The 25,253-nt window shown below is 41.9% G+C and overlaps 3 protein-coding genes across 6 annotated transcripts in view; 2 read left to right on the top strand and 1 right to left on the bottom strand.

The window, feature by feature from the left end:
• The window catches only part of LOC145443675 (protein spire homolog 1-like), a 30,193-nt gene extending 19,406 nt beyond the window's left edge, over window positions 1–10,787 (top strand). For 2 of the 3 annotated variants that reach the window (XM_080321607.1, XM_080321608.1), the window contains 9 exons: window positions 601–790; window positions 2,291–2,376; window positions 3,856–4,003; window positions 6,340–6,441; window positions 7,125–7,447; window positions 8,272–8,412; window positions 8,502–8,600; window positions 8,985–9,103; window positions 9,471–10,787. In XM_080321607.1, the coding sequence (XP_080177733.1) occupies window positions 601–790; window positions 2,291–2,376; window positions 3,856–4,003; window positions 6,340–6,441; window positions 7,125–7,447; window positions 8,272–8,412; window positions 8,502–8,600; window positions 8,985–9,103; window positions 9,471–9,804 (1,542 nt within the window). In that variant the 3' untranslated portion in view covers window positions 9,805–10,787. The remainder of the gene's footprint in view (window positions 1–600; window positions 791–2,290; window positions 2,377–3,855; window positions 4,004–6,339; window positions 6,442–7,124; window positions 7,448–8,271; window positions 8,413–8,501; window positions 8,601–8,984; window positions 9,104–9,470) is intronic. The other variant, XM_080321609.1, reaches the window with a different exon arrangement.
• The window catches only part of LOC145442513 (GATOR2 complex protein WDR59-like), a 458,341-nt gene that overhangs the window by 335,921 nt on the left and 97,167 nt on the right, over window positions 1–25,253 (bottom strand). The gene's annotated exons all lie outside the window — the stretch shown is intronic.
• Window positions 15,473–24,441, top strand: LOC145443676 (uncharacterized). 2 transcript variants are annotated; one of them, XM_080321611.1, is made up of 5 exons: window positions 15,473–15,825; window positions 15,888–16,035; window positions 18,219–18,349; window positions 21,899–22,154; window positions 23,833–24,441. In XM_080321611.1, exons 3-5 carry the CDS (start codon window positions 18,266–18,268, stop codon window positions 24,396–24,398), a joined length of 906 nt encoding a protein of 301 aa, XP_080177737.1. In that variant the 5' UTR covers window positions 15,473–15,825; window positions 15,888–16,035; window positions 18,219–18,265; the 3' UTR covers window positions 24,399–24,441. The 2 variants fall into 2 exon arrangements, with proteins under 2 accessions (XP_080177737.1, XP_080177738.1); XM_080321612.1 differs by lacking the exons at window positions 15,473–15,825; window positions 15,888–16,035 and adding an exon at window positions 16,081–17,872.

Raw genomic sequence — 25,253 nt, forward strand, 5'->3', positions numbered from 1 at the left:
CATCGCCCTCTCGTCGCATCGTCATTCGGACGGAATCGCGCTCGCGATCATTAAGATAAAGATACAAAGAAATGCTCCGCCGCATCGATCGCTGTTGATCTGGTCGCATTGTGTGTGATCGACCCTTCACTGCCACGAATTTGGCTTGCCCAACGCACGATAGCTCACCCACACGTGTTCAAAATGTTCGGTGTATACAAAATAATCTATTTTTGGAGTAGGTTCATTTTACACGCATTTATGCCATCCTTTAGTGACATTGGACACCCAACGCGTAGTCGATGCGACAATATATCCGTCATTTTCATACGCGGCCGCGTACTTGGTCGCGGTATGTATGGTATTGCGTCATTGAAATTGTCAGCAGAATGTCACAATATTATTCGGTGTCAGTTTGCGTTCGATTTTGGGTTGAAATCGTGTTTATTTACAGCCGCGCCGAGTCCATTTGTAACGCAAAACACAAATTTAATGACTACTCAAATTTTAGTGATTGCTTTGTGCGCATTGCCACGCCTTTTTCCGAAGCGATTATTGCTAGCGTTAACTATTTATGATATTCCAACCGGTAACGAGATAGTAATGCTTATTCTGGTTTAGATTAAAAATCGCATACTCGGGCCTCCGCCGCCTCGGTCCAAGTCGCTACACGAACTGTTGCTGGAACAGATCCAAGAGCCACCGTTGCCGTTACGTCACGTCCGCCCGCCGCCGGAATCGCCTTTGATGAAGAGAATCGACGACTGTCACGGCTTTATGACGTCGGCGCGGTCTTACGACGATATGCTGAGTGAGTAGAATCGCCAATGTTTTCCGCTAATTTTTTGCATCGTGTTGTTGGATTTGGCCATTTGGGCTTTAGTTAAAGATTTTGGTATCCTGTATTTTTGTGGGGTTAAATCGGTGCCGGCATTTTCTCGAGTAATCCGGCAAGGAATTTTGCGACGCTTGACTTTTGAGAGTGCCAGACCGAGTAATTCGGGATTTCGGATAAGCAGTGGTGATAACTGCTTTACCCCTGGACATAATGGCGTCTGCCGCAGTCTCGAGCGCTTCGCCAACTGTATTTCACTTTATTCACAATTGCGAAATTTGAGAGCTTGAAGGCTTGTCCCTCAATTACGAAATAAAACGCCTGATTTTGAACAGATTTAGAAAATTAGAAGTCTTCCTGATATATTTACGACTTGTACGCGGCTGCTTCGCAATGCTGTGAGTGTTGTGAGAAACCTTTTGAAATAAGCATACAATTCGTTTGGGACCAGTAATATGTGGAAGCATGGCCTACTAGGCCATGGTGGAAGCTAAATCGACTTTTTTAAACGACATTTTATCGATATTGACAGTAGAACAGGCAGCGAAGTCGCATGCCATTGAAAAGAAACCAAACAGCAATCGAGTTGGTGGCTTCTACGGGACTCTCTGCCTTGCAGAATAATAGGTTTACTATCAAAAAGACTCCAACAAATTTCTCACTGCAATAAACTTTCAATGACGAAATTTTACCGGACCGCACGCTAAAAAGGCTAAGAACCAGTTATCCACAGCCCTGATGCTGTAAACCAGTGTTTTTAGGCCCAAATCGGGATGAAATTACTGTTGTGGCCGGTCTTACATGGGCAGGCTCACACCTCTGTACCGGAAAGTAATGTCACACATAAAATAGCGTAATGCAGGCGGATATTTCTTATTAGTCCTTCCATTACAGCTGTTTTAACTGCGTTTCCTATTTAAACATCCGCGCTGCTGTGGTGTCGCAGGCGTAATTGGAAATTAACAGTTTCCGATTGTAAGAAACGCGGCGCTGATTGCAGATATAGCAGCTCCGTTTTGTGACGACGCCAATTTGCCGGATTACTGCGCGATCCGCTTCACCTGCGAGCTTATAATTACCGGTTTTATGACGTAAGAAACCGCACGGAAAGGTCTTCCGAGAACGAACGACGGCGAGACCGCCGCTGGTAATTTACGCCGATGAACAATCGGGAATTGTGATGATGTCATTTTTGCGACAATTTATATGTTAAATTTGATGCTCCTCGCGCGTGAGATTCTACTCGAATTATATTGCATTTTCCGGGCTGTAAACGGAGATAATCACACGTTTTCCTGGCTGTACCCGGTGCTCGCGACAGCCGCTTACTTGTAATTGCGATATAATCGCGGCCGTTCTCCCTTATAAGGAATTATAGTGCTGCCGCGTTGCGATGCGTGCGTTTCACGGAAGTTAGCTAAACTTTCGGTTGTCCTATTTCGGGAAATGGACTGAATGTCATTTTTTTATGAACAGATACGAGAAGGACAAAGCGAAAACTTGACGCGCCGCCGTATGCCGCGCAATTCGGGGTCGCCGTGAGCTCCACGGACTTTGACGAGGTAATCATTCCACGCTTATCTCTTTGCAATCGCTTTGCTTGTGTAAAAGCCCCGAATGTTAGTCGTGGAAAAATCTACAAAGCAGACAGAAGCAGTGAGGAAGTCCTTGATGGCTCCCGAGTCGGTTCAATCGTTGTATTTATGCATAGAATGCAGCTGACAATCTCCTGTATCCAAAACTTTACTGTCTGTTAAATCGTTTTGGAATTGTCTGTTACTGCATTGATATATTCGGTGCTTGTTTGTGTTAGAAGAGAATTGGTTTTGCAGCTTGATAGATGCCATCGCAATTTTTGATTGAATCTGCGCATCGCAATCCGTAGCAAATTAGGACTTGGTTTGACCTTCGGATAGTTTCAATTATGACCATCGACTAACCTTATCAACATAGTGCAAGTCGACTTACTGTCCCAATGCAAGTATTCAAATTATAACTCGAGGCTAAAAGCTTCCATCATAATAACATACCCTCGACGAACGTGCCCACGACCTGTGCCGGCTATTTCTCGATACACGCACTAATAACAAATTGGTTGACAAGAAAACATGGAATTAACGGCCCTGCCAGCTGGACTTAATCCTCGACCCTGGACCTTACATTCTGCACGGCGAACAGTTTCAAGCACAATCTTGCTTATGAACTCGTTGGAATAATTAGCGGCGGAAGATGGTCATGACCCGTATGCAGATGTGGTCAAAGTATTAATGGTTGGTGATCAAGTAAAACTAGAAGCAGCGATTCATTGTCAAAGTCAAGTTAATTCTTAAAAGAATGAGATCGGTTGAGAACTGTGCAACATCTGGCTACCCCATGAAATTGTGAGGATGTCCGAACAAACGATGGACAACAAACAAATAAGTCCCAATTTCAACCAGTAGAAGCAAAGTTATTGATGTTCAAAATTTAAGATTTAAAATCATAGTAGGCCTATATACGGTGGTAAATCAATAATTATTGAAGAATTTGCGACCGTAAATAATTTTTTGTGCTTCAATAACCATTATATTTACTTTATAAATAAATCCAGATTTTTTTACTGCAATAACTTCGCTTCCGCTAGTTGAAATTGAGCAAAAATTAGTGTGCATCGTGTTTTAATGTAACCTAACAATTTTATCAAGTAGCCTGTAAAATTTGAAAAAGAATTTAATTTTAAACAGCCGTAGTGTACAGGTCTTCAGCATTATTTTCAGGAAATCTGGAAAATAGATTGGTATTAATTTACTGGCGTTTCGCTCTAATTAAACGAATGAGGCAACTAGAATTTTCTACCTCTCCAAGTCGCGTTAATGTCGATGTCACATCGTTACAACCAAATAGGCAGACGGCTGCTAATCTGTAATGTAGGATTCCATGGGTCTGCAATGTAAGGGTTCATAATGGGATTTTTCAACGAAGGACTAGCCAACGTTTGGGATGTGACGCGATTATCGTGAGATTAATGGCTTGATACTGTGACATTGCCGTTTTTGTTTCAGTCTGACACGGACTCGGAAGATACCAGCGACAGCGATAGCAGTTTTATGTTGGGCTCCAGCACGCCCGAATCTCCGTTGAACGACGACGAACCGCAGTCATTCCAACGTCACAATAGAGACTCGAACCCGTGTTCTCTCAGGTCGTCAGGTAAGACGCCCGTTATAACTACTCATGTTAATGCATGATGCAGTAGTTAATCGCTCCGAATCCTATGAAAATTTACCTAATAAAGGTGATGTTAACTTACCCCAAAAACACTATCGACTTAACAGAATCCAAAGTCAAAAAGTATGTAGCGGGGCCTACGATATTTAAATATCATAGGCCCCGTATGTAGTTATGCCAAAAATATCTTCAGCAGAAATGGAAGTAATCTGAAATCATAACTGCCGGGACTTGGGTATTCCGAAAACTTAGAAGAGCTTCGCCACTGCTCAGTGCTCATCTATGAATTTGTATGCGACCTCGAAGTTTATAGACCACCCTCGGCGTATCCCTCGTTATTTATTATTCCCACTCTGTTGTGCTTTCCGAGCGAACCTGTTTTGTCGCGGTTAAATTTTACAAGGGTTTTCGGCGCGTGAACATGTCCGGCTGGTAGATTTTATGTAGCGATGCGCCTCTCGCCTGGAGGCGTCGCTTCTTTAATCCTGTGCGTTTTAATTGCGCGTAGGTTTTACTGGTAATTGGCCGCGCCAAGGTGATGTTTACTTAACGCGAAATCGACCCGAGTATAGGTTAAATTGCCCATACGTTGTCCGACGAAGATTGATACCCGCAATTAGATTTGTTACGCGGTTTAAATATCTCGGCTTGGTACGCGATTTCACCGTGTAGTTCATGATGCAGTTTGCTGGGCCAATCGCATTACGTTCATTAGAAATTGGGATTGCGTTTTTACTGTTACCAGTGAATCTGGCATGTTGAAATTGGCTTTAGAAACGTAATAACTATTATTATTATGAAACGGATGCATCAATCAATATTATATCAAAGTATTAATAAATTCGAAAATGATTATTTCACTGAATGTTAACGTGAATTGTGAATAGTAATACACGTCACTTGGTCAATTCGTCAAATTGAATTCGGCAGTCCGCGCTCGGTTTGTAAGTAATAATGTATTCGGATTAGGGTTGGGTTACGGTTAGAGGTTAGCTCAGGAGTTCAGTGCCAAATTTAACATGCCAAATTCACCAGGTGCCAAAATCACTGGTAATCATTTTGCCGATTACCAGAGAACCCGGCCCTTGGAGAACCCGGCCCTACCAACTCGGCCCTCGGTCAACCCGGCCCTTGGAGAACCCGGCCCTCGGAGAACCCGGCCCTCGGGAAATTTTGTATATCAAGCACGCGTGGTCTACTTGTGGTATTCATGGTGTTTTTCGACTACTCTGGACCTCGGTGAATGCGGCCCTCGAATAATTATGCATTAAATGTGATATGATTCTCAGGTAGGGAACAATCACGTGCCGTGGTAGATCTCCCAGTGCGAGAGCCTGATATCGAAGAATCTACCACGCATGCTACCGGTTCACCATGATTGGTTGCCAGGGAACTCGGCACTTGGAGTTTGATGCCGCAGCTTTGCAGCATGTGGCCTAATATCCCACCCCGGCAACCCTAATATCCCACCTCCGGCAACCCTAATATCCCACCTCCGGCAACCCTAATATCCCACCCCTGGCAACCCTAATATCCCACCCCGGTAACCCTAATATCCCACCCCGTGAACCCTAATATCCCACCTCCGGTAACCCTAATGTCCCACCCCCCGAACCCGAGGAATTCACCGAGGGCCGGGTTCCCCAAGGGCCGAGTTGGTAGGGCCGGGTTCTCCAAGGGCCGGGTTCTCCGGCAACCATTTTGCCTGCTATGTCATTTCATGTTAGATTCGGTTGCCAGACATATGAGCATGCGACACAATGGAAAACGACAGTTGAGCATGGGACACTTAGCGTGCGTCACTTAGCGTGTGACTTTATAGCCCCAAAACTAACCCTAACCGAAACTTAACCCTGAAATTAACTGCTATATATATATTAACCCCAAGCCTTACCCTAACTCCAACCCCAACACGTAATTTAACCCATATGCTCATGTGTCGCATGTTATAATGTCGCATGCTCGTGCTCATATGTCCATGGACCAGTAGATTCACTTATTCACATACCTGTTTTGCGTGAAATGCTATACCCCGACCAAATCCACATTTTGAAACTAACTTGAGTAATTTTGAGTTCTTTTATTTATCGCTTCAACTTGAAGTAGTTTTGACACGACTTGGATATCGCTACTTGTACTGTAATTTAGCGACGTTGCTTGTACGTCTACGTAATTAGTAATGGCGCCACCTCTGGATTCGGGATGATATTGTAATTTGTTGCAACTGAGGACGGGCCGTTGTCAGTGCGCTTGCTGTAATCAACCTGTGCAAAAGCACTTCCAAATACGGCGACCTGAAAGGTTCCGTGTATTCTCAGGAACGTCTGGCGTGTCGTCGGGTGGCGCGGACGAAAATGATCCGTCCAATGCGAAAAACAAGTCGTTTCACAGAAATACGTCGACTGTGCGTCAGAAAAAAGGTACGCGCCGAAATGTCATTTGTTTTCGAGCCTCCAAAAACAGAGGTGGTAATTACCGAAGCACTTATACTATTTCCGAGTGCTCAAGCACGTTTTGCCTGGTAGCGCTTCTTTTGGTTATGATTTTCTACTACTTCCACTTCTATCTGAACAAGTTTTAGCAAAACTACTCACTCTTTACAGTTTAGATATGGTGAAAAGTAGATCGTAGTTTGGGGATTTCAGAGTAGGGGACATCGTCTATAACTTTAGGGATATATCTACTAATCTTCTGCCTTTTTGCAGTGTAGTCAGTCGTTTTGCATGAGACGCCAAGATACATGTTGCAATTTCGCTTCAAAAATTCATGTGGTATTGATGGCGCACTGCGCTGTCACATGATGTAGGCCTCTATGCATTTTGATGGATGTAACAGTGTCTTGTCTCTAAATTTACTGTCATCTTTCTTTTGATAATTCCTCTCTCTTCATTCTCTTACTCGTATTCACCCTTCATCGGGTCTTAGTAGGTGTATTTGGCCCGCGGGCCTTATAATGCCCAGGTCTGAGGTCGGATTCGAGTTTTGGTTTGGGTAAGGGTAAATTTTGGAGTTAGTTAAAGTGTTATTTATTCACATTCTCGTGTCTCGCGTTCAAATGTCAGACTCTTTGATTTTCCATGAACCCGCGTCATTTCCCTTTCAGTTCTTCCAGTCGAAATGCCAGACTACTCAGCGTCGGGTGAGACCCGATACCGCAAATTCTCCTCACGTACCGGCGGTGTGAAGCGCGCTCACACCTTCTCGGCCAAGTCTACCGAACAAGAAAACCCGCTGTGTGCGGTGCGGCCTACTTGGAGAGAGTTGCGGGCTAAGGCTGCTAAGAAAGCGGCGATGGCATTTGAAGACAGCGATGAAGTATTACCTCTGCCGCCACGAGCGTTGGTGGCGTCACCGCTACGGAAGATACATGAAGACAGGGGATGGACGCAGATTCAGAAACGGCCTGATGACTATCCTCGAGGACAGGTATACTGTCAGTTTAAAGATAATGACTTGTGACTTTTTCGCCAACCGGTTCGTGGGCCTGTTGCGAATATCTGTTTCCGTATCACTTGGGTTGGGCGCTATCGAGCGCCCGAGTCATTCTGTTCTGAATCGAGTGTGAGGCTTTGAGACGAGTCTAATATTTGACATGGGTGGTCAAAATACTTATCGTTGGTACTCAAGTAGAATTTATAGTAGCAAATTCTGAGTGTGTGAAAAAGTAACTATTCTAGGCCCAGTAGAAATAGTCCAACATTGTAAGTAACCACTTGAGCTAGTAGTGCGAGTCGCTAGTGAAGTAGAAGTAACATCATAAATTTCTCAATTGCTCAATTACAAGCAAAAGTAGCGATTTTCCAAGACGTGCTAAAACTACTTCAATTAGTAGAAATGATTTGTCTGAAAAGTATGCAAGTAGTTTTTAAAAGTGGTTTAGTATTAAATTGGTAGTGGCCTTATTGCGATATTGCAAGATGAATTGTCACGATAACAAAAAAATCTGTGATTGATTGTTTACACCTTTTTTCCATCAATTCCTACTCTCTGCCGATTGACGTCGCGATGTGCGTAATATGTGTACATCTCGTATCTCGAAGTTCGTGCAATAGCTGTGAAGAGCTGTTTGATATGCAAGCCTAAGTGGGGGCACATTTGCAAAAGTAGCCGTTATTTATCCGCACCTCAACTTTGCTGTACAGTAAACACTGCGGTATGTACGAATCTAAACCCATATGCAGATTCCCAGGAACCGTAATATATATTTCATCAACTCCGCTAATGAGTAACATGTGAAATCTGCTCTACAGGGATTTTTAAGTCGCGAAAGAGTGCAGTATGTCAGTATCACCACTGACGAATTGATCACAATACGCAAAAAGCTCGTCGCTCACGATCTGGAACAATATCAAGACAGGGGGCAGCTGTACTCTTTACTAAAGAAAGGAAAGGTAACATCATCTTCCTTCTAACAGTCCCTGGCATCGTTTTGATATTGTGAAAACCTTTTCATATGAAAGTTAACCTCTTTATTTTACAGATATGTTTCAACTGTCGCGTGAGAGAATTCAATATCTTTTGGTGGGCAAGAAATTGTCAAATCTGTGAACAGAAGATATGCTCCAAATGCATGCGTAAGGTAATTGCGTTTACTAATACCAGCACTGGTCATCAAAATGAACAAAAAAATTCATTAGCAGAACTTTTAGGAGCCATTACTGGGGTTTTCAAAGTTGCTGATTACGATCACTTTACTTCCGCCATATTGACTCTAGTTTAGAAGATACTTATACCTCAAGAAAAGCCCAAAATTGCTGTATTCACCCTTGGATATATCATTTGATAGGAAGTAAATCGTAGCTTTTTCAACACATTCAGAATCGGTGCCTTTTAGAACCCCCTAAACCACTCTTACTTTGTTTGCCTAAATATGTGTGTTGGTGTAATCTGTAAAATATCAATAGCTGGTGTAATCTGTAAAATATCAATAGCTGCCCTGACTTACAATGTCTTCTGGTATTAGGTCGAAACGCCGTTCGGCAAGAATCTCGAGGCGAATGTACAAGATTTAAAACCGACGCTAGCGACGGAATCGTACGGCTACAAGCAATCACATTCAGCGCAACAAAGTAGCTCATCAAGGTAATGATCAGTCACTCTCTGGCTTTGAAGATTCGGTTAATATTTTAATGATGCGAGCATGATAAAGTGTCCTCATCTGAATTTTCTTAGGCCAAATCCCCAATCCAGTCAAAAAATTTCATTGCATGCTCAATGCCAGTTGAAAATTTGTGCGAAGTTGTCACAATTTTTTCACTGTGCACGAGTACAGAATTGTGCATGACTCGACTCGTTATATATGACTTACTGTAGTCTCGTATATCAGGAACGATAGTTGAACCTTATGACTTGGGAAGGATTGCAAATAGTCAAAACCTCCTAGAGTATTGGGAAAAAGTAAACTACTGACCACTTCCGGCAATGACACCGTTCCTAATCACCTTTGCAGGTCATTTGGTATGTCCTTGTCGGCACTGCTGGACCGAGGCAACGGTCAACAGACAGGCTCGCCGAAAAGACCACCCACATCAGACTCACAAAAGTTGCGCAAAATGGACGTATGCGAAGCTTGCCAAACGCTGGTTGTCCGCGTGTTGGCGTCTAACGAATCGCAAACTAACGCCAACCACTTGCCCGGCGGGGACTGTCTCAAACGGTCCTCCTCCAGCGTAGGCGGATTGCACCGCCCCACGAAAACACTGGCCCGATCGAGCACCAGCGTGGGCACTTCAGGTATGCAAGGGTTGCGGGCCCTAAGTAAGTACCGCCCGATAGAAACGTAGCACTGTGTTGCGTGGTTGCTATGTCATGTCTTCCGGAAATCTCGCGTATTCTTATTGAACTCTGTAATTTTTTGATTTTCGAGCGTTATCGACTTTTTTTTATGAAGCTGTGACGCGGTATCGGGAATTCAAATCTCGAGATAGTTTTGCTGGGCACCGCGTAATAAATGCAATACAACACACGATCCTAACTGTACTGATACCAATGGGTCGTGATGGAACCTATTTATATTAGCAATGCTCGGTGTAATGTGTAGCCTACCTACTTTTGAAGGCGGCAATGTAAGGTACTTTTGAATATTGTTTGTTTAGCCGCGCAGTATTGTGAAATCTGCCGATGGATATTGGATATCTGTACACAAGTACAGTCTCTGTGATATGCTTGATAAAGGTCCGGTTTCGGTCGCTCGGTATTTCTGATTTGCATTATGACATCATATCTGTGACGTCAGGACGTGATACTGGTGATTTCTTTACCTCCCCCAAAGAACACAATTTTGTAGCTACCGCACCGAAAGCAGCACTAGTGTTCGCAACTGAAGATTGCTTTTGTACATCGATTTTACGGTGCTATTTCATTTTCTTTTCGGTACGCTTGTTTATTATGTATTTATACGCTGGTACAGCTGGCCTGGACCATTCCTGTGTTTAACATCTGCGTTATCGCTGGGCCAACTCACCCCCCTTTCAAATGTTGTGTTCGTATGTTGTCACTTTATTAGTGTCGTTGCGTTACCGCTACAATTTTTTACCCTGGCAATCCCATTTGTCAGGAGAATTAGGCCGGTTTGCTGACTGATTATGTGGCGTGATGAAAGTACCGTCGTTATTATTCGTGAGAACTGTGTTTATGCTGTGTCGACTATCGTACAAGCGCTGGTGATTTTTAGTCAGGCGATGTGTTTGAATGTACTTTTGTGGAAATTATTTTCTCTTACTTTTCGAAATGTGCAACTGAATAATAGACTTAACCGTGTCGATGACTCGTGTTGGATCTGACGTGTATCAGTAGTTCCAAAAGTGGGCGATATCGTCCCCTGTGGACGATTCTGAGAGGCAGAGGGAGAAAAATACGACGAGGTGTATATGGGGCGACACGTTCGAAGGGGGTCATAGGCGAGGTGCTAATAATAAGAATGCCCACAAACTTATATGCAACCAATTTTGGGTTTCTCGTCAACTAAAATTTATTATATCAATGGATGTTGATAGAGTAAGTCGATGCTTGAGTCATCCCGGCCCGTGACAGATGGAAAGGATCAAATCGGGGAAGTTTCATTCAATTGAACTTGGTTGTGAATTGTCTCCGCAGCAACGCACGTGCATCCAAAAATTAGTGCTCTGCATCTAAAATCTTTTGGAAGTAGTGACACAATACAAACAAAACTACTTGGGTAAGTGAAGCAAGTTGATAAAACGTGCTTTGGTAGGCCTACTATGGAAAAGTAGATTATGATGACGATGACCTCTAGCTTTTACGGGGCGAAACAGTCCGGAACCACTGATCTATATAGAGGTAGCGTAGTGGTATGTCCCACTCTCCCACAGCTGAGCTAAGACATCATTGGGTTGCGAGGTCGACTCCAGAAAATTCCTACTTCAATGTTTGAGCTTTATCTAGGCTGCTCCTCGCCATGTGATCCGCGTAAGCGGTGTCTTGCAAAAGCCTATAGGACCAAAGTTGGCCGTGCTGCTAGTAGGGTTACCATATTTTTGAAATCTAAATTCCGGACGCTCTTCAGTGCCCACTAGCGGATTTCAAAATGAGGTAGGAGCAAATTGTGGATCAATATGACGTCACACCCGCAAAGCTTTGTCTATCGACTAGAGGTGGTAGAGGTAGAGGTTATAACCAGGACCGAGACCACATTTTTTCAGCCCCATCCCGCCCAAATAAACACTGATCTTGAGCCCATCGTAATCGATGCAACTTCTCGGGTTTACTATATGCATCTGGTCGTTAAATGAATTATGTCAATAATATTGGTTCTTCCATATATTACTATATAATTTGATCCGCTCTCCGCCCATGATCAGAGTTTGCGGTAGAGCTGGTGGAGGATGATGACTTCGAAAATGCAAGGAGCGTAATTGTACTTCGTTAAGTCATGTCCAAACGGCCTACATCGACTCTATGAAGATACCGTTATCTTGTAATTGCGATAACAATTAAACTCATTTCTGTAACTGAATGTTATTTTTATTTATTTTTGATCGCAGTTTTGCGAGGGTTGTCGTTCCCATATTAAGACCAATATATGTGACACTAAATAGCGCGCAGCGCGACGTAAAACTTCATGTAGCATAAATCGGCCCCAAAATAATATTTTTTACCTTGATTTAGAAAAAATGAGCTTACTTCAAAATTCCGGACATTTATGCATATTTTAGAAATTCCCCCCGGACGCAGTTTTACCAGTCAAATTCCGGACATGTCCGGGAAATTCCGGACGTATGGCAACCCTATGCTAGTCGGCAGCTCAAGAAGCATACTAAGGAATATTGGCATGGTGTAAATCAGTGGTGTCAAACTTAAATGCGCTCACGGGCCAGTTCCCTGGTTATTGATGACACCGCAGGGTCGCAATATTGGTATTCAATGTTTTTTTCTCAAGTAGGACTATTTAGCAGGACCTTGCAGACTGAACACACACACAGACACACACATTGTGAAAATGCGATTGACAATTGCGGCAATTCACACCTGGTACAGACCATAATCACATTCTTAAATATTTGAATAAACTCGTTGTTTTACTTGGTAGAGAGTAAGCATAATTTGTCAAAATTATGAGATATAGACAACATGCCTTCTGAGCAGTGTGCAGGTTGAATAGCCTTTATGTTGGGCGAAGCTTGACCGAGTGTTTCGTGCTTTTGTCATAAGACCAACTTTAATTAAAATTCTTAATCTCGGCGTCATGATCGGCAGAACCTGAGAGGATGGGTTTACCCCTGACTCCATAATGAGAATATTTAGTGCTATAAATTATAAACCTAAAATTTTCTTGAATTTCAGTTTTCGACTTTCTTTTTTTGGCATGCCCGTTATTCCTTCATGAGTGATGGGTATGATGATGAGTCTAATCGCGGGCCCTGATTGACTTGTTTCACGAATTAGGGATTTGTAAATATATCACGTCGCAAATTGAATAACATACCTTATAGTGCGTAATGTGGCAATGTCATAGACTCATAGAGAAAGGTTTGAACTAAACTATATGGAAAGAGTGATTTCTTGTGACTTCAATTGCCACTCACAATTTGCCATATATTACCTTTATTTCGAACCTGGATTACGTAGGCAGCGTAATCGTGGCATATTAACGGACAGACTTCAAAGTAAATGAATTTCCTCCTTGTTTGATACAGCCTTTTGTTTTGATCATTCAAAAAGCAAGTTTATTATTTTGAATTCCAGGCAACATTTCGCGGGCCGCACAGAATAGCGTCGCGGGCCATATTTGGCCCGCGGGCCGCACTTTGCCCACGTCTGTTTTATAGTCTGCTTCCACTCAACAGTTTTCAATTTTTTACTTACTAGGGAATCGCTACTTCTCCATTGTAGCAGTTGCTTCGTCATGGCGACTTAAACGAACTCAGCACTTTTAAATGCTATTCCAGATCTAGATTTCAAGATGGAAGCCTGGATCCATGTCTGGAATTCCTGGCATAATTTGTCAGCTACCATATTTGTTGGTAACTATATCTCCAGTGAATTGACTTGATATTTTATCTTCATTGGAGAATCCATGCTCATTCCGAGTCCGGTTCCGCGACATTTGGAGATGAAATGTCTGATTTGAACCGCACTAAAGATTTATAATATGATTTTCCGACGCCGAGTGGTGAATATATTTGTTAGGATTATTGAAAATTAATTCAATCAATGCGTATGGGTGAGTAATGAATGTGTTGTTTTCGCTACGGTTGTAGTTTGGGCCTGGTCATCTTGGCGTGATGGCAGTTACGAGGATACAATATAATCTATACAGCGGTCGTGGTAAAGTTCGAGACTCAAGCCTTAAGCCAAATCGCAGAGCCAGGAATGTCTTTTGTGCCGCTGGTATCAACGTCAAGGTCCCAGACATCAGTTTCAACGACGGTGTGCGACTGCGTCATATGAACTGTTTTTGTAAAGCTAAAATTGCTTTGAATAGTCGAATCCTTCTTTGAAAATAAGGCTACGAACGTGACTCTCGTGGCTAAACGAAGTTGCCACCTACAAGAAGTACCAAGCCGCGACTCACGAGATACCATGCAAATTTAGTATGCTAACACTGCTAAAATAACGTGTCATTTCCTTTAGTGTGACATAAAGCACGTACGTAGCAGCGTATATCGCTATCTTCAGAGAGTCGACAAGGAATGTATTGTTCCATTTTGATAATTTTCTGCAAATTCTGTTGTTTATTGAACAATTGCGTAACACCTCAGTTTGATCAAGAACAGCAGAAAAATCCATCCTGAGTCGATCGAATTTACCATTTGTAGTCGTTGCAAGAAGAATATTAGTAACCAGTTACAGTAGGATCTCATCTGAGGAAGACTATAGGGACTGACTGTGTCGTCCACACTCGGTATTCATGGTGTTTGTCGAGTACTATGGTCATTGGTCAGTCACACCAGGCCGATATTTTTCGTTTTATTCCGTAACTGCCGACTTATAGCACGGCCCACTTCTAGGCTTTTTGTAAGACGCCGCTTACGCGGATGAGGTGGCGTTGGCGAGGAGGTAGGTTTCCTAGTTATAACCCTGCAATAAACGCACTATTATAGCATCAATTGTGATAATTCGAGTCCGAGCACCGAAATTATAGGAACGAAAATTTTCATTACGATACCTTCTTACACCACTGCCTGCCGGAGCCTTGAAGTATCAATACAAGGTAAATTATATTCACCAATATTTTCGTGAAAACATATTTGTCACTCCATAACTACTGTGCGCGCAGAGCAACAAAATTTCAGGGCTTTACTTGACCTTTCTGAATATTAAATGTTGGTACTCCGTGAAAACAGCCTCGAAATATTCAGGCTATCTTTCGTATTGGCGGATTTTCTACTTGATAACTGAATACAGCGAAAAGTACCAAGTAAGTAGATCACAAAATATTACGAAATATAAGTAGAGAAAATCAGATCTAGTTGAGTAAGTACCAGAAGTAGAGGAAAACTATTTGAGTACTGCAAAAAAGTAGAAGTACTTCGTTACTGACTACCTCTGATGAAGCCACTAACACGGCAGCGACATTTCCCTACATGCAGTGAGAGACCTTAAGTATTGTCTCAACATGCAATGACAACGAGGGTTACCATATTTTGGAATCGGGAAAGGATGACACTGTCCATGACATCATGAAAGTTAGTTTACAGAGATAGAAAACAGCTGATTTTGAAATATATCATGGAAATGTTGTCGTGTTGACTAAAAGGTCATCACACCGACTCGACTCCCGAATTACTCACTTTTCAACGATATGTATACTTCTCCGGTATTGACTAAGAAAAGGTAATTTTTCAGATTTGACTCACGCGTAACCCGTTGTCAATCTTTTAGGCAAAAATAGTTTGTCCTTTGTGGCCTTTTTGGACATTTTAGGCTAAAAAGGAGGACAAATTGTCAAAAATGAGGACATTTCTTCAAAACGTAGAGAGACGTATGGTAACCCTACTGTCAGCAACTTTGAATAAATTCGTAAAAATAATTTTCTTCGCGGTTGCTGAAAACTACGAGTCTCTCTTATACGGCCATGACACCGCAGTACGTGAATACTAGGGGATTCATTTCGTACTAGACTACTAATCGAATCACTCACGTATTCCCTTATCCCCAGCCAATACGAACAACACCTGGCTCGTCACGCATGTAAAAAGCTGTACTATGGCGTAACAGAGATTCATTTATGTATTATTTTGCTAACACTACCACGTGCCAAATGATGTGTCAGAAAATGTCGTGCTTCGTGTACCAGCTATAGAAAGAAGCTGACTGCATTTCGTCCCCGGGAAACTTCATCGGTCGGTACTTTATATATTATTAAAGAACGTATTTATAGAGTTGCAAGCACCAATCTGTCCAGGTGGCCGGTTGCGCTAAAAGGCTGGGTTGGGATATCTTCTGCTGTAAATGATTCCTACTGTTCAACCGGGTACATATCCTTAATTTGGCGATATTCATGCGTTTCGAGCTCCGAGAGAGGAAGGATGGATTGCGCTTGTAACATTCTGGTAATGCGGTTTTTGCCGAGTTGGATCGCATTTTTTCACTTTATTTCGCACGCCACACCTGTCACCATCGGGCTTAGCTGAATGGTGGTCATCAAGGATCTCAATTTGGGTCACGGGCGGGATTCATACCTTTTGACTGTTTGCCCGTCGGCCCAGTCACATGATGCCAAAATATTATCTCCAAATCCATGTCTCTGTTTTCAGTGGAATGCTTAATTACCAAGCATATATAATAGGTAATATTAGCCTTCGGATCATAGCGGCTGTATTCTAGAAACACCGTTATCAGCAAACAATTGAATTTGAAAGAATACAATGAATGACCGATTGAATTCTGTTATAAACCCACTGAACAGTGGCTTTAACCTGCGAGTCATGGCGATATTTACGTTGGCATAGCCTACTTCCGCGCTCCCTCTGTTCTAGTCGTGGCCATTCCTGCGTATGCGTAGTGAGTGCTACAAAAGACTTATCAGAGAGCGCGGACTCTTCGCGGGTCGATTGAAATAGGTTTGCGGGCTTGGTATACAATAGTGTAATTATTCTCTTATAATTTCTATCTCAATTATTTTCAAATTCAATTCAATTACTTATAAAATACTTCAAATAATTACATACCATTTCCAATTACTTTTGATATACTGCTGTATATAACATATTATTGTATCCGGGGTTATTTTACCTCTATAGTTTCAACCTGTTTTATGCTTTACGTTTTTCTTTAGGAATCTGATATTTAGGTGTGTGCGTGTGATCTGATTGTGGCAGGTAGGGTACGATAAGCTGAAAATGGAGTGAGGTGTGCTTTACGCATGATGGGTTGTGTGACATCCATGAAATTGGGTATGTTTCCCTATACCTGCTTAACGTCAGACTTGGTAATATGATCCTACGGCATTCTATGATATCAAACATTTTGTTCTAGCAGTGGCAACAAAAAGAACGGGAGAATTGCTCAAGTTTATGCTGGACCTACAAGTCTACGACTGTATTGTACAGTAGGCCTACATATGCAATTAATCATTGCCAAACTCAATCGGTATTATTAGTTTCACAAATTCAGTAGTAGTAGGGTTACCGTACGCCCTCTTTTGATAGGATTTGTCCTCTTTTTTGAGAATTTTGGTTAAATATAGGTTAAAATTCGACTGAGATATGGCAAATTAGTACTCGAGTAACGTTCCGGCGACAAAAGTGCATATTTCAGGAGTCGAGTCGGAAAAATGACGTTTTTTAGTCAACCGGCTACGAAGTCAGGAAAAATTTACCATTTTTTTCGGATTTTACTCCAGTATTGTAACTCTGAAAATTTTGAAAAAGTGTCCTCTTCACATTTCCAAAATATGGTAACACTAAGTTAAATCAGGATGGTAGCAATATTCATCAATTACAACTACATTAAATCACAATTAAATCGCTTCAGCTCTGTTGAGCATAGCTAAATCCGGAACGATGTTCATGGTCATCGTTGTTTGAGCAAATTCGATCAGAACTTCTTTCCCCCTCAAAAGTCAAAACACGCAATCACCACCGCATGTGGTAACACAACGAAATCAGATAGGGTTGATGACTAACATGATAAAATATTTGTTTTTCTTTTGCATAGGGTTGTGTTCTTGGCGTATGATTTGTATGGGATCGAACTACCGAAGCCCTGGGGCTCCACGATTGGTAACACGAGTTACGATTTCATAGCATAATTCTACAAACGCCTGAATTGTGATTGCAAATCATCAGCCCGTTACAACACGCATAAAACACTGCCAAGCCTCGCTGAAGCCGGTATACCGTATGCAGCTGTAGTATTATAGCTACCAAAGTAAACACGAAGTATAAGGTACGACTATGTGTTACGCAAAGAGATTACGTATAGCTGTAATTCGCCGATATCCTGCGCATTCCCGTTCTGGCCTATCAATTTCGCGCCTTTAACATGCTTTTGTGACTCGATAAGTGACTGCTCGAATGACACAGACTGTATTCGCCGATCAAATACTGTGCGGCGAAGCAGCAAAAACAAGCGTGATTGTAGTAAACAAGTATCTAGGTTTTTTGAGACCAGGTCATGTTTTCATCCGAGCTCGATTTATAATGCAAGTTATGTTAACCATGACCATGAATGACTGCAATACAATTAGTGCAAGAAACAGGTGAAACGTTAAATTTCCGTAACCAACTTTTAGATATAGAGTAGGCGTGGCGTCTTCCGCACATTGCTCAACGCTATACCATGACTGGCATTCGGAAGAGAATAGCTACTGATATTGGCTTCAACAGGAAAGATGTATCTGCAGTGGATTTTGTTCAATTTCAGGTGAGATCTGACTCCGTGCATTTATCATCAGGAAGGTCTCGTCAGGCCTATGATTAATCATGCAAGTATTGGAATTTGGGTTGAAATAATACATTACATGTTTCGGAGATCCCCTGCCTGCTAAACGCCTGGTAGGATGTTTCGAAATGTTAGGCAGAATTGGCAAAATTCTCTATTGACTTCGCTGTCCAGTCCAGTGCCTTTCCCATTATACCCACTTCGCGAGTCGCGACTACGGTGCATATCGAAAACGCCATAAACAACCAGTAGTGATGTGAAAGTGCGTTTTCGTAATTTCAAATGATAAATTCATTTCAAATAGGTTGTAATTTGATCCTAGTTTCTAAAGCTTGCGAATTAGAGGCTGCCTTGCAGAACTGTTGTATTGGCCATAATGTAGGTTAGTTTTTCCATCTTGGTCAAGGTAGCGTGGGCCATCAACCTCGTTATTCAAAAGATATGTCGATCCTTGACGTATATAAATCATAGAATAAAAGCCAGTTTGTCAGACATGTTTACCTGTTCTCATAGTGATTTTAGTTTACACATGGCTATGTCATACTGAATCTAAATGCCAGTTCCAAGTGTTATTGATATCTTTTCAAAGTCCAAGATTCGATGGCATATATTGCGGTGGTTTACGTCGTTAGAAAATACAAGATTATACCATATAGGTACCCGGCAGATTGCAGGACATAATTAGCGGTGTATAATTCGAATCCTGTCTTGGTAAACAATTAATAGGAAATGAGCTTGAGCTTATAGCAGATGAGACTGCATCCATGATATGCGGACATCACCTCGCATATATATTATTTCGGAATACACCACTATTGGTTTTTTATATAAGTCGGCTGAAGATTTGAAGGGGTGAACTTGATTATATTTCACTACCTCTAGACGTCTCTCAAGTTCTATAACAATTCCGAAAAATGTATTTCGAAATAATTTGTTTAGGATATAGTCTAATTCATATCGGATCTAAGACTGCTGTATTCAAATTTCAAACGTTACCCGAATGCGTTCCTAATTCGTAAGCAATGAGCCCGCGAGAATCATAAAAATTGCTGGCGCGGGCTGTAGGACCTACTGTGTCACGCATTCTTCCCTGCTAATCCGATGTAAAATGGTATCGTGTAAATATGCAAGGATTACAAAGCTGTCCAACAACAAGTTTTCGTTTCTGCAACGCAACATTGGAGCTGGAGGAAAAACCCGGGGTCCGGAAATTATGTCTCCCTTTTGAACGTGCCGCCGGTGTAGCTTCGATCACTCATGCGTTAGTTGCATACTTCAGGCCGCGTAGTAGCATAATAATAGTAGGTCTCATGCACTACCGCCTCTGTATATAACGCGTATAGTTATGCGACAATATATTGGCGGATAATCACGTAACTTTGAGGGTATATAGGCATAGGGGAAAATGTAAACAACGCCACAGATGATTGTTTCACATTAACTAAGGCTATGACTTCAGGATGTCAAACCTCCAAACTCGGATTGGGCAAGAGGGTCTGTCCATTGTCCAAAAGTGGTCAATTTAGTCACCGCCGCTTCTCAAGTACAAATATCACGGTGAATTAAAAATAGAAGTAGCAATTCCCAAGACACGCCAAAAGTCCTCAAGTTAGCCTTCCAAAAATAGAATTGGTCGCGGGGTGGTATGCCTTTAGCAGTTTATTGGAGATGGCTACACTGTAAATTAAATAGGCGTAACTCCACACCTTCAAAGATGGTACAAACAAAACACCCCATACACCCATGGAGGGGATTTTCGCCACGATTCACCCACATCCTAAGGTGACCAAGATACCTTCCCACCACTTAGCATCGTCACCAAGATGGGTGTATTATTAGTTATCTCACCTTATCTGAATCCTACAGATTCCATAAAACAGGCTCAATATTCAATCATATATTATTGCTGCAACAACTGAATTGGGACAATAAATAAATCAAGGAAATAATTCGAAATTGAAAAAGCTCAACAATAGAGGTGGTTAGTAACGAAGTAATGCGATCAGATTTTGCTTGTCACTTTGATTGTATAGGATTATAGACTGTGACTTCAGTTTTTACATTTTGCTTGCTACTTTAATTGTTATGATTTTAGATTGTGACCTCAGTTTTCCCATTTTGCGTGAGTTAGCACTACTGTATGATACATCATGCTATATCAAAAACTAGAAACCAGTGCAATTTGATACTCCCGTGGGGCATGTAGAAACATGGATTAATTGATATCTACAATATATTAGATATGGTCATGAAGCAACTTGTGGTTTTGCCTACCATGGAAACACTATACTGCTCGTACTGACATATAATCATGTGTTCAGAAATGAAGGCCCTTGTTATGTCTACTTGCAGTATATAAGTGCTGCACCGTTAGAATACCTAAATTTCTACTTCGGCACCTTGAGAAATCAATCCATTTACTTTCAGCAATAGATTTCGTATACTAGAAAGTGGCACGGGAATCGATTTGCACCCGAATTTGAGCTGCGTTTTCACGTTAGTCAGGATGACATAAACCAGTGCGGTCTCAAACTCGAATGTGCTCGCGGGCCAATTTCCTAGTTCTTGATGGGGCCTCGGGCCGCAGCATCACTTTTTAAGGGCATTCAATGTCTAATTTCCAAATAGGCCTTATTTGACGGGTCACTGGTCGTTGCAGACCGGCATTTCACGAACATCGTGAAAATGTAATTTACATTCGTACTATTCACGCTTGGCACGGAAGAAATCACGTTTTCAAATATTTTAAAAGCAATGTTTTTGTGCTGGGCATAATTTGTCAAAATAATGAGTTATAAACACCGTGCGAGAGGACAAATGCAAAATTGCAGCCTAAAAGCTGACGCGTTATAATTTTGCAACCAGCGGATTCCGTGGTCGAGTGTTCTTTTACGAATCACACCCCAGACAGTGATAATGAAAACACTGATGGTGTGGTTCTACACCCGTTGCGATCTTACTCCGTTTACAGGTGTGTTCCCGCAATTTATCACCCGACATTTAAGGTGAAATTGCAAAAATTTACACCCACAACGTGTATCGGCTGCAAATCCACCCCCTCACATGGTTGAGTGGGGTGTGAGGCTACACTTATTCCGTTTACAGTGTATCTGTATACTTTCGTAATTGCAAGGTGTAGGCTAGATTATCGTGACTGACGCGAAATGACAAACTACAATTACGTATGATCTTCGAAAATATGTTCGGTTACCATGATACTGACCATTACAGAGATAGGTTATTTCACGCGTTTCAATCTCGCCCATAAAACCGATCCCAAAACTATACTTTCTATAATTTGCAAAATCCAAATTTTAAAAGCGAGTAGTTTTGTCTGAAAACTGTTCAAGGACAGAAGCGGAAGGAGTGTGAAAATATATTCCCGGAGTCAGTAGGGCAAATACTACGTGATTACTCCGAAAAAGCAGATTTCGTTACCGACCACCTCTGCGTCAGTCGCCACCACGGACGCTACGGTGCTCACATGTCTCTTGTTGGGCGTAATATGTAATCTCACTGATTGTGTTTCAGTTTTGTAGCTGCCCGGCCGGATTTCTCGCGTATCGCCTCGCCGCGCTTTCGTTATACGTTGGCTGGCTCGTAGCCGATCTCTTGAGGTGTGCCAAACTGTCCAGAATCTCATCGTTCTTGTTTTATTTATCGAATTGGGTCGCGATTACGATCTCTGCTTATCTGTTCTGCTCATTCGCGATCGTGCTTGTCTGGTTCATCCGCTCAAAGAGGCGCGATGCTGACAATGTCGATGACACGGAGGATACTTATTCTGGTGAGTGACTTTGTCGATTGCGGATGGAGTCAAGAGTGAATCTTGTCTCTCTCTCCAAATGATGAGAGAGAGAGATCAGATATATTTTCGCCCGCACCATCGAGATGCTTTAACAATGGAGATGGAATAGACGACCTTGAAGTAAAGTTATCTAGTCTGCACCACCAATTTTTCTCCTCCATGCTATCCGTGGATGCTGAGTCTTTGGTCTGACCCGGTTGAGGATTGAACATACTGATCAAGTAGCCGGACGCTCGGGGCCTATCGTCACCTTGGCCGCGTCCTGATATGCAGCGTCTGCTTGATTGTGGACAACTGGATGAACCCGTATACCCGTTCCTAATCCCTGGCCAACAAGCTTTGACGAACTAAAATAAACTACTTTATTACTGAACCTTTCATTTTCAACTTCCGTTTGAAGTAGTTTTAACAAGTCCCGGAACACGCTTCTTCTACTCGCAATGTGACAACTGGGTATCTGATTCCATAGACTACTCCAAGTCGCTTCGACCCCCAGAAGTTGCATCGATTACCCTATGGTAGACCCAAAAAGTTTATTTGGGCGGGAGGGGTCTGAAAATGTGGCCACATACTCCTGAACCGGATCGTGACCACCTCTGGTCGATAAGCAACGATTTGCTGGTGTGACGTGATATTGACAGACAATAACTCATTTTGAAATCCACTAGTGGGCGCTAAGAGTGCCCGGAATTTGAGTCACAGAAATATGGTTACCCTAAACTAGGGCAAGTATTTGCAACTTTTTTTTGCAACTTACGGCAGCTTCCTAAATACTCAGAAGTAATTTTGTATGGTGTTTTAAGCTGTTTGGAGGAATTTTATATTGTAACTTTTCATGCAACTTTTTGCAACTCTTTTCGATTTTTAATGCAACCAACTTTTTTTACTGGAAATATTCGGCACTATACGTTGATACATTTCTTGATTATTTCACTATCGTTTAAATTTGAGGCCCTTTCTGATTTGGCGTACACTCAGGCTAGACCGCCGAAAATTATACTTTCACTGGGTCATTTTTTCAGGCTATTGATTTTGTTGAAGTCGCCAACATTTGAGTTTTGCTACAGTGCCTTGCATACGGAACGATTCGAGTATCTCATACCCTAATGTTTTCAAGGAACTTGTCCACAAATGCAACTTTTTAGTGCAACTTTTGCGAAAATTAAATGCAACTTCTTACTGCAACTTTTGTGAAAAATAAGTGCAACTTTCCACGGATTTGTCCAAAGTATAACGTATAATGGCTACGGCCGGAATTGAATGACTACAAATTTTTCAGCTTTTCAAATTGAGATTAGAATTAAAGCTATATACACAGTTTTCAGAATTAGAAAGAAATGCAACAAATATTCAATTCAGTTCAGACCATATCAAAGTTCATTCACGTAAGCACGAGAAGAGCAAATGTCTGTACACCAAGCTTGGCTCGTTGCGCACTATAGACTATATGTATTCCTCCCGCAGTATGTTCAGGAACAGAAATTGATTAAAATTAGATTACCGACATTTCGCCCTATAATTAGTCTTAATTATAGTTAACCACGATTATCTCGTCCAAGTGTGGCTATAGCCATTCTGGGTCAATCCCGGAAATGTCAATATTCAATGCGGTATTCTGCATACAATTTGCAGCTTACACGAATATTTATATATGCAGAAGCTTGTGTTACGCCGGAAGAAAAAGTCAGCGGCACAGCGGAAACTCACAGAAACGGTTTATTACCAAACGCCAACAATATCCTCGAATCCAAAAGAAATTATCTGACTGTGAAATGGTTTCATAAACTATGCTGGCTAACGTACGAGCTCTCTTTCGTGGGATCGTGTGCCGTCACAGCAGGTTACTGGGGATTCAGCGCCGATGAATCCGAGGCACAGATCCAATTTCAATTCTTCAAGCACGGATTAGGCTTAATACTGTTACTACTAGACACTGGACTTTGCCGCTATCCTTGCAATATAATGCATTGCATTTTCGGTTGCCTTTACGGTATATCGTACGTGATCTTTACATATATTTTGTACGTGATAGCCGAATCTCATGATCCGAATCATGTCGTCATTCCGGAAAGAATGTACTGGTTTTTAGACTGGAACCAGGGTGCTGGAGCTCCCGTTACGTTATGTTTCATTATGATACCTGGCACACTGCTTTTCCAACTTGTTTTGTATTCTTCGAGTCGCATAAGGATTTACGTCCATTTTCGTTGTGCTAATCCGTGATTTCGTACTACTACTTTTGATATAATTAAACTTTTGTAACGCATGTGTTTGTGTGTAGTGCACACATCTTTTGCATTTGATTGGGTTTGGAAGTAAGCCAAGCCGGTGGCCTTCGGTATAGAGGTGGAATCGGACCAGCGTGTATATGGCCCCGAACCCGGGGAATGATATATTGCAGCCTGATTGTAGGCCAAAAGCTACGCCGTATATTAGTCGTAGATTCGACCCGAAATGATTTATATGTCGATTCCAAATTCCACCTATGCTTTAGCAGGACAGTGCTTCTCAGCCTTTCGTCGATCGCGTACCACCTGGGTCCCAATTGTCTCATGTTAACAAAATGTAGCGGTCTTCGATTGTGATGAATCGATGAGTTTTGTACTCTGGATTATACTTCCGTTTCCACATGATTATAATTTATCCTGGTTACTACACTGATGAATTCGCACGGTATTTTAAACTAATGCTGTAATAGCTTTCAACTAGGGTTACCATACGTTCTTCTTTTTCAGGTTTTTGAAAATCTCCTCCGACGTCTAAGCCTACAGCTTTTAAAGCCAAGATAATGGATAGATTCGAGTGACAAAATGGGCATTGACGCTAAATAGGAAATTCATGGTTCGATCGAGAGCGACGAATTTTTTTTAGTCAACCCACCAACTTTTCCAGCAAAAATAGCGAAATCGACTGATTTCAGTTTTGATAAACTAATTTTTGTGATCCTTTCCCGATTCCAAAACATGGTAACCCTATTTCAACATAATTTTTCTCAAATAATAGTAGTGCGAACTCGACGAGTGGTGATGAAAGCTGTGAATTCAAGATTACAAATATTTAACAGAAATGGTCTACACT

Source organism: Botryllus schlosseri, chromosome 7, assembly GCF_051294905.1.
Source record: "Botryllus schlosseri isolate E-star chromosome 7, Bs_hap1, whole genome shotgun sequence".
NCBI classification, from domain to species: domain Eukaryota; kingdom Metazoa; phylum Chordata; class Ascidiacea; order Stolidobranchia; family Styelidae; genus Botryllus; species Botryllus schlosseri.

Coding starts and splice junctions, on each gene's coding strand:
- LOC145443676 (XM_080321611.1), top strand. CDS start 18,266: ATGACTGGCATTCGGAAGAGAATAGCTACTGATATTGGCTTCAACAGG. Junction 18,350..21,898: donor TGGATTTTGTTCAATTTCAG/GTGAGATCTGAC, acceptor ATTGTGTTTCAG/TTTTGTAGCTGCCCGGCCGG. Junction 22,155..23,832: donor CACGGAGGATACTTATTCTG/GTGAGTGACTTT, acceptor TTATATATGCAG/AAGCTTGTGTTACGCCGGAA.